Below are 9,097 nucleotides of genomic sequence, written 5' to 3' on the forward strand. Positions count from 1 at the left end.
TGGTGAACATTTGAGTGGACAATTTGGGTAGAGGTGGTAGGTTTGTAGATCTTAGCTTGCTAGGGTTAAGAACCCCTTTGCTAGGGTGATATGATCATGGGCTTTAACACCTAGACCTAAGCACTAGTCATTTTTGTGTGTCTTGTGCCATAGTACAACACTCACAAAGATTGTAAAATCATAGTACCCTTGTCCAATCAAATCTTGTCATACCTTGCAAATTGTTTGCAAGCTAATGAAATTGCACAAACTTGTAGAAAACGTACCATGATGATGCTAGTTGATGTAGACATGGGAATATGCTCACAAAATATTTTGATGTGCATGTAAAGCATAGAAACTGTACACCTGATATAGATCTGTATTGTATGGATTTGTACGATTGATATTTTAATTTGATGCCCTCAAAATGCTGAATTTGAAGGCTGTCCAAATCCTATTGAGTTTATTATTGAGCCATAGATTTTGGTCTTGTGGACTCGATGGTGAGGTTTGTTCCATAAAAAAGTTATTGGCAAAAAACTTTGAGAAATGAGGAATGGTAGATTTGAATCTTTGATACCATGAAAGAGAAATCACAAGGATTCATAGGAGCTCAAGATTCTTTGCAACACCAATTACCTTCAACAAAGAGAGAAGCAATGAGTTTGCTAAATTGCAAAAGAATGATACAATGCAACCCTGATTATAAGTAAATGCTACGTCATTTACAATGAGGGTACCTTTTTAAGTTTTATATATATGCAAGAGTGAGGCCTAAGACAAACTAAGATGATATGTATCTTAATCTTATGACATAAGATGTAAACATCAAATGTTCTAACTATACTTAACTAGGGTGAAAAGGTCCCAAAAGGAAATTGGATAGGTAGACATTCTTATTCACAATGGTGAAAACAAAAAATGAGATGGTTTGGTACATCATTTGTTGTAGATTGATGAGCTAACTCCACCAACCGATACATGCCTTGGCCTACTATTTAAAACAAAAGTTTTACTTCTTTGATACATTCAAAGCTGATAATGAGGCCATGGCAATTATTGTTTAAAGGGGTCTGGGGTCCTCCCCTACCTCTTCGAATTCTGTGTTTTTTTAATAAGTTTTATTAAAATTGTTTGGGCCATGATTAGCTATTCTTAGGATGGTTGGGGACATTTAGATGTCTTGGGAATGGTTGGCCATCCCTTCTTGTCCACTGGTGTTTGTATAAAAAATTCAGTCCCCAGCGTATTTTCTTTTTCTTTTGAAATTGGGTATGAGCTGGGGATGTTTCCTACCTGCCCCCACATCCTTGAAACATCCCCTATAGGAATGGGGTCAAATTATGTAGGCGATATGTCTCAGAGGAGAAAAGCCAAAAAATGCTCTCACACAATGGCTTCAAGCATCAGATTGATTGATTTCATCACAAGACTGCCACTTTAACACAACCTTTGTTATTATAGATTATTTTGGAAAAAATGAATTTCACAAACAATTTCAAATTCCCATTGGGCAAGGAAAGATTCCACCAAGCTGTTTACCATGTTGTGTTCCAATCATTCTCTCAACCTAGAATGATGGTTTTCTGCACCATCCATGGATTATTGTGCATCCAAAATGATCACCATAGAAAATAGGTAATCTCTACCTCACCTTGATCCTCTTTGTGAGCAACTTCAAGGTGCACAATACTTTATGAGACTGATCAATACTGACATTTGTATTCTAAAACATGCTGTTCCTTTTTAGGCTTTTAATAACATTCCTTAACTTTTAAACTATTATGTGCTCCATAAGTAAATACATTGTGATGACGTGACCCCATGTTAATTTCACCTGGAGCTTATAGGATTCAATATTAGCAGGCTTATGATTAGTCCCCGTTCCAACACTCATAAGACATATAGTGACATATACACCAATGAGCCTTTTAGCTTCATGAACAATGCTAGAGTTTCTGATACACTTTGATAAGTCACAGCTTATAAGTTATAATGTTTGAATCACCATCCACTTCCATGCAGAGGAATTTCACTAGCTAGTATGTTATGAGCCCCAATCTGAACCCTTGACAATACATAAAAAAATTTCAAATATTTGTTTATGAAATTAAAGATCTGAATTTTTGATGTAAAAAATTGAAGTACAAGAATTATTCATTCCCTTTGCATGTTCAATTTAACTCACTGATTAGTAAGTATATGCCTCTCTTAATTAGTTTGTGATTTGTCCTTCATACAACTTCTAGGATCAGCTTGGATCACATAGTGTTCATTGTTCAGAATCGAGTTAAATCTGTAATGTAAAAATGTTGTACATTGTAAATGAGAAAGTAGAGCAAGGGAATAAACTATCATATAACCACTCCAATAATTTAAAATACTGCCATGTCACCTGGAGCATGGGATATGGACGTGTGGATATTTGTTTCCAAGATGAGAAGAAGCCGCACCCAAATCTAGCGAACAGCTCAGGAAACATTTATAAAAATGTATACAACTACTGTATAATTACAAACCTTTGGAAGTAATTAATTGTATAATGGATAACTATCTAACAGGCGAGATCAATAGAAATTTAATTGTCTTTTCTGTATGGATTAAAAGCTAAGTTGCAGGGTTCTCTGGGTTCAGGGCCTGGTACTGGTCCGGTCTGGTTTGGGTTTGGGTTCGGGTCCTGGTCCAGTTTGCCTTTGGGTTCGGCCAGGGTTTGTGCCCGAGTGAGCCGGTTCGTCCAGGGTGAACTTGAGGCAAACCTGGATGCCTGGGTGCCCAAATTTATGTTTTCTTTTGCAAAATTTTATAAAATTTATAGCAATGAGGGTTTCTTGTTTGTAGAGATACGTGTTTCAGACTTGCAAATTTGTGTGATTGTTTTGCAAGTTATCATGATGGTTTAAGACTAAAAATTATTAAGAACAGCAATAGACAATTGATAAATATTTTGTTTATGTCTGAAGCAAGATAAAACAGAACAGCAAACAATTTGGGTTGTGACCTCTTACTTGTTAACCTTATACAATGTACTAGAGCAGTGCTCAATCACAACAGCAGAATACCCATGCATTAGCTCATTCCGATTTACAATCCTCGGCTTATGAATAGCAACAGAAATATTCAGTTTCCTGAGCTCACTTATGATTTACATACTTAAGCAGTTGGACTCACTGCATACAGAAATCCCAGAAGTTGTATCAGACCTTACAATTTGAGATATACGCAATACTTTTAATAGAATAGCGGATCTTGACAGAGATTTAGAGTCCCAATCTTCTCCTAAAATAAACATGAGCTAAATTGCAATTAGCTTCTTATTCCCACACCACTTTCATGATCATCAGTAGTCTGATTGATTTGTATACATTCAACACTTCCTTAGTTGTAAGTCACAGACAAGATCTAACAAGTTAATGGTGGTTTTGTTACTTATCTGATGCTATGTGACATTCTAATCTTAGTTCATGCTTCTAGGCTGCATATATATATATAATTGTTACATTGTTTTTGTACTAACGAACCCAAACCCCTTTTCAAAAATTTGCCGAACTGGCAAACCAGGTTCTCGAACCCGAACCCGAACCGGCAACTTAGATTAAAAGTAACACTATATACCTACAGAATAGTAGTGAAAGTACCCGAGAATAATAGGAAGAAATGTGTGTTTGAATTAAACATTAAAGCTGGAAGGTTCCAACAGGTGATAGTTATATTTGCATTCAATAAGTATTCTGATATTATTTGCATTTGTGTTTAATTTGATATAAAACTAATGCAACTTGTACAGTGTCTAAAATTCAAGACAGATCAGGCTCAAGATGCAAAGAAAATGGAGAAGCTCAATAATGTTTTCTTTACATTGATGGCTCGTGGCCCTGATGGTATAGTCCAAATGTCACACACAAATATTTTTATCTTGTTTAATCTTTTTTCTTATTTATTACTAGTTTTACATCTTAATCAAAGGTTGCATTGGAGTCATATTTGTCTCAAGTCTTAAGTTTTATCAATACAGTATCTTATAATTGTTTGTTTCAAGGGTAATGCTAGATTTGCATCCTGAATCTAATGTATTTTTATATTGAATACTTCAGTTGATCCAACAGAAGAGTTAGCAAAAGAACAGGCAGCTTCTCAAATGACCAAAAAGGGCCGAGGAAGGAGACAATGATTGTTGCATTTGTAAAACGTACTTTGCTTTACTAAGTCCAATTTTTGTCTTTGTGTTAAGGCTAATTAAAATTGCATTTAGAATAGAGCTGGGGCAATGCAACATACGATTTAATGTTTGAGGACGTTTGAGAAGGGGAAAATCTAGAATTATGCTTTGTCCTTATGATAGCAATATCCAGTTCCAGTTTTGTATTGGCTTTATTTTTTTCCTTCTAAATAGTACTCTGTACTTGAATTTGGAATTCCCTTGCTCTGAATTTTTTATGATTGTCTTTAATATGTAAAATTGGTAAATGAAGTAGAATGTATATAGGGAAATCAAATGGAAGATCTAACAAATCCTATATTACAAAATTACAAATGTATTGATAAAAAGCTAGTTATAATCCTGGACAGGAAAGCATCATAGGCACCTGGAACTAGATTACCTCTTGCACAGAAGGCTATTTTGATTTTTGAATCGTCTGAGTGAAAAAAGTTAATCTTAATTATACAATTTTGTTGCTAAAGCTCAGTTGCTAAAGAATTCTCCACTAGCAGGTTACTAGGTTGCTTTAGGCTAAACAACACTAGTGATCTAGGAATTTGACATCATCACAGGAGGATTACCTCAAACATGCAAGGAGTAAAAGCTCAATTTTCTTATTTTGGCTTGGGCCATAAATCATTGGCATGCTCCCAAGAGTGCGATTTGTTGGAAATTCATTGAAACCAAATCACTGTCATGCTTACCAGGATTCTATGTCAATGTTATAGCATACTGGTATGCTGCTGTCAAGTTCAAAGGAAATTGAATGCAAGAAGCAACTCGGTAGATGCTGTAAATATCTGTATTGATAACTGTATCTTAAACATATCAACCTTAAGATTTGAAGGCAGAAAAGGGTGGTGGTAGATGTTTTAGGATGGTTATTATCATATTGACTACAATTCATCTGAAACTTTATAGCTAGTTTGGGATTTTTAGCAAAGTCAACATGGAGCGAAAGTATACTAGCTTGTTTCATACATCAAACATTTGACCAAAGGTTGCTTAAGAGCCTCAATTGAAATAATAGCACTGATACTAGAGGATTCAATATTCTCCAGATTTTCTTCCACAGGAAAATCAATTACCGAAGGTGGAGGGAACTTGTTTATATTTCATAATGCAAAATTGAATCTCCTGGATTGATGCACTTTTGTGTCACTTATGAACCTAAATTCTTTTATTTTTCTCTCCAATAGTTCCTACTGTGACCTATTGGCCAAAGAGGCTTTCATGAGAAGAAATACAAAATAATTCTCATTTTTGTTCAACTTCTCTCTTTAAGATCTCCCATTTTTACCTGATTCCCTTGTCGAGATGTTCTTCCTGTTCAAGTTTACTGATCTCTGTGTTACAAGTACAACGCTTGAACTCCATCACAACGAAATATTTACTTCCTGTAACCAATAAATAGGAGTTAAAAATGATTTGAAACTATCTGATTTTTGTCATGTAAGGGGGATTGAAGATCCTCTTCATCATCTTTGAAATTCTTAGGAAATAGTCTGCATTATCATCTGCATGATTAGCTGAAAACTCCTTATGAGAAGGAAAATGTCCCTAGCTTTTATCCAATGCCTTTCATTATTCCTTTAGGATCATAAAATGGCACGAATTAAAAGAATTTAAAGTTAAAAACTAATAATTCCTCATCTACGTATGTGGCATTCTCTGCAAATTTGCATACATAACTACCAACAATAGTAAGAATCTTGGTTCCCATTTCCTGACTCTTATTACGAAAATAGTGCACTACTGAGAACTGTCTACAGTATTCCAGCAAAATCAATTCATCACTCAGATATCAGGGAAGTACTTATGTCTTCAATTCAAAACCCAAGAAATGAATATATTGGAAGGTGGGAAATTGGATAAATGAATCTCACCATTTGGAAATGGTGTCCTTGGCTTCTTATGAAGTTCTCTATATGCATTTTCTTTTCATGGCCTTCCTAAAATGAAAAACGGATGCATCATGGAGAGCAACTATCTAGAAATGGGGCATACCGAGGGCCTCTTCAATAGAATCTCTATTTAATTTAGCTAACACTTTTCCATAATAGGCCATTATTTTTGTTGTTTCATGATTGTATAATTTGGCACAATTTAATACCAATTCCACACTTTGGAGAGAAATAAGGAAAGTGACTGCTTGAAGAAGATCAACACTCGCGCAATCGTTTGGCTTAGATATTCTCCTTATTGGCTTTATTTTGTGGGTGATGCCTTTGAATATCATTATGATGAATTTATGTATCTCATATATTGGTATAGGCATTTTGAATGTAGGGAGGCGCAAATCCCTAACATTGGTACTTTATTCTACTGATCTAAAAGACATCAAAATCATGTGCTTGAAATGGAAATTATTGGGAAATGTAACTAGAGGGTAACTTTGGCAAGAAGAAAGTGGTGATCCATTTAGTACTAAAAAGCTTCTCTTCCCCAAAATCATGGCTGTTAATTATTTTTTGTATTTTAAAACCTTAGCCTCGAGAAATCAAATACATGTTATAGAATACAAGGGGCTATAGAAACTTTCTTTGTGATAATGGTGGGATTATAAGGTTTGAAAAATATGTCTGTCTTTTCTAGAATAAATCTCCAAGTTAAACTATATCCTATGCCTTACAATGTCCCTAGAGCATGTTGAAACTCTTTATCTTTTCACCCAAGACTCTTGCTATAACACTTTACTCATGAAACCATCACCCTTGTAGCTATAGTTTTAAACAAAGAGTATTTATGAACACCATGTCAAACTCCAATATACACTCGGAGTGATAGGGAATTCTAGTTGTCAATAATCATTTTCACTAACTTCAATTTCATGTGCCAAGAACAATATTCATTTTGAAAATCTTGTATGAACGCTACACACATCAAACCTTGGCTCTGCTAAAATCTTCAACACTCTTTCAAACCTTGGTCCTTTTTGCTTGAATCTTTTGAGGACAAGATTCAACTTATATCAAAAGAAACAATATAGTTGATTCAAATGGGTCAAGTAGGGTTAAAAATGAGAGAAATAACTTTGGATTGAAAAAGTGAGAAGTATATATTTTTCTCCCTTTTGCTTTTTGAGAATGTAGTAAGGTTGGGTGCTAAAGGCGTGCTAGGTGCTTGTCCCCTTTTTTATTATGTTGACACGTGGGAGAAAAAGGCATGTAGGGTACACGTGTAAAGCATTTTGGCCAAAATATGGTGGAGGCTTGATGTGGACGCACTTGTTTGCCCTTTCTTTTGCATTTTGAGAAAAAGGGCACAAAGTGCACACAAATTTTGCTATTTTGAGTTGAAAGTGGGAAGGGTGTGTCTTTCAACTTAATGTTTTTGTTCTTGCAATGTGAAGGTGTGTGTAAATGTTTATACGCACTAAGGAGTTGGCTAAAAGGTGCATTAACTCTTTAATTTTTACTTACGCAAGACCATTTTAAGTTATTAATCTTATTTGGACTAATACAAAATTAATTCATGTCAGTGTTTCCTAACAAAAAAGGAGAAAAGGCTTTACAATAATGTTTCATGAGACAATTGACAAGAAAACAGTAGAAGAGACTTCGAATGTTTAGATGATTTTTGTAAACACAAATAAATGTTTGGTTGGGGTGTAACAAGGAGTATAAAAAATGCGTTTTGAGAAACCTTAAATATGAAATACTATATTCTTTTTGACATGTCTATGCAATATAGTTGTTAGTGCGAACATGCTATATTACCTAACTAGTTTCATAGTAGGTTCTATTCACATGTGTATATTTAAACTTAGGTCATTTACTCTATCATACCATAAGATTAATACACTTGTCACGATCTTAGTATGTCCTCGTGTTTGATTTAGGATCTAATCGTTGTTTTTTTAACAAGGGTTTCTTTATTATATATGTCAATGTTTCATTTTGCATTAATGAATTCTTTGGATTCATAACATTTCCATTGCTTCTCACTTGTGTGGAAGGTGGGTTTGGTTGCAAGTGATCTTTATGCTATTATGGAGGTGATCAACAATTGTTGTACTAGCATATAATCCATAACCCTCAAAAATAGTAACTTGGGGACCTATAGAAACCTTGTTCTTGAACATTACCATGGCATGAATACCAAAACTGCACCTTATATCTTATTGAAGTAAAACTTCCAAGGCTTCAACACCTAAAGGTTGATTAGGGGCCAGTAGAGTTTCATATAGATGGAGTCAATTATATCACTAGCCATGATTGGGTAATTCTTCATATCATCCTTTCTTACCACAAAGACCCTTAGTTTATGGAGGCTTACAATCTTAACGAATATTTAACCAAGATCTTTTCCTAGATTGAATTTGTGGATCTTTTGAAAAATTCTTTCACTCATTACACTACCTTACTTCAAGTAGTAGATCTTAGTCATTTTGATACTAAAACACCTCCTAAATCCCAAATACATCATTTAGATCTTTATGCTCACCCTCATAGTCAAGGATCTAAGTACACAAACTTTTCTTAATTTCAGACGTTAACCTCCAAATGATGATTATCTTTTAAAGGGAACCTTTATCTCTATCGACAATGTCAACAACAATGATGTTAAGAGAGCATTGATTGAAAATGGGGGGTTTTCAATGTAACCCCTTCATTTTTTTAGAAGATGGTATGCAGTGAGACCAATTGTTTGGTGACAAGAAAAAAATTGAAAGGTTATGTTCGACTCCACTAGCATTGGGCCTATCATTTAGCGTCTCGGTGCTTCCGCACTATGCCCTAGTTTTTAAAAAACTAGGGAACCCCTTTTTGTTTACTTGAAATTTTGATAGATTGGAATGCTAACGTTTCAATTGAAAATTGTTGTAATTGTTATTGTATTTTTGATTTCATTTGCATTTCTCATTTGTTTGAATTTTACATGAGCTTTGGTAGGGTTCTATACATGCTTGTTATC

At 34.6% G+C, this 9,097-nt stretch overlaps 1 protein-coding gene across 2 annotated transcripts in view; it reads left to right on the forward strand.

The window, feature by feature from the left end:
* The window catches only part of LOC131039014 (signal recognition particle 9 kDa protein), a 47,478-nt gene extending 43,125 nt beyond the window's left edge, over positions 1 to 4,353 (forward strand). For both annotated transcript variants that reach the window (XM_057971659.2, XM_057971650.2), the window contains exons 3-4: positions 3,767 to 3,860; positions 4,074 to 4,353. In XM_057971659.2, coding sequence (XP_057827642.2) covers positions 3,767 to 3,860; positions 4,074 to 4,150 — 171 coding nt within the window. In that variant the 3' untranslated portion in view covers positions 4,151 to 4,353. The remainder of the gene's footprint in view (positions 1 to 3,766; positions 3,861 to 4,073) is intronic.
* The last annotated feature ends 4,744 nt before the right edge of the window (positions 4,354 to 9,097 follow it).

This window comes from Cryptomeria japonica, chromosome 6 (assembly GCF_030272615.1).
Source record: "Cryptomeria japonica chromosome 6, Sugi_1.0, whole genome shotgun sequence".
NCBI classification, from domain to species: Eukaryota; Viridiplantae; Streptophyta; class Pinopsida; order Cupressales; family Cupressaceae; genus Cryptomeria; species Cryptomeria japonica.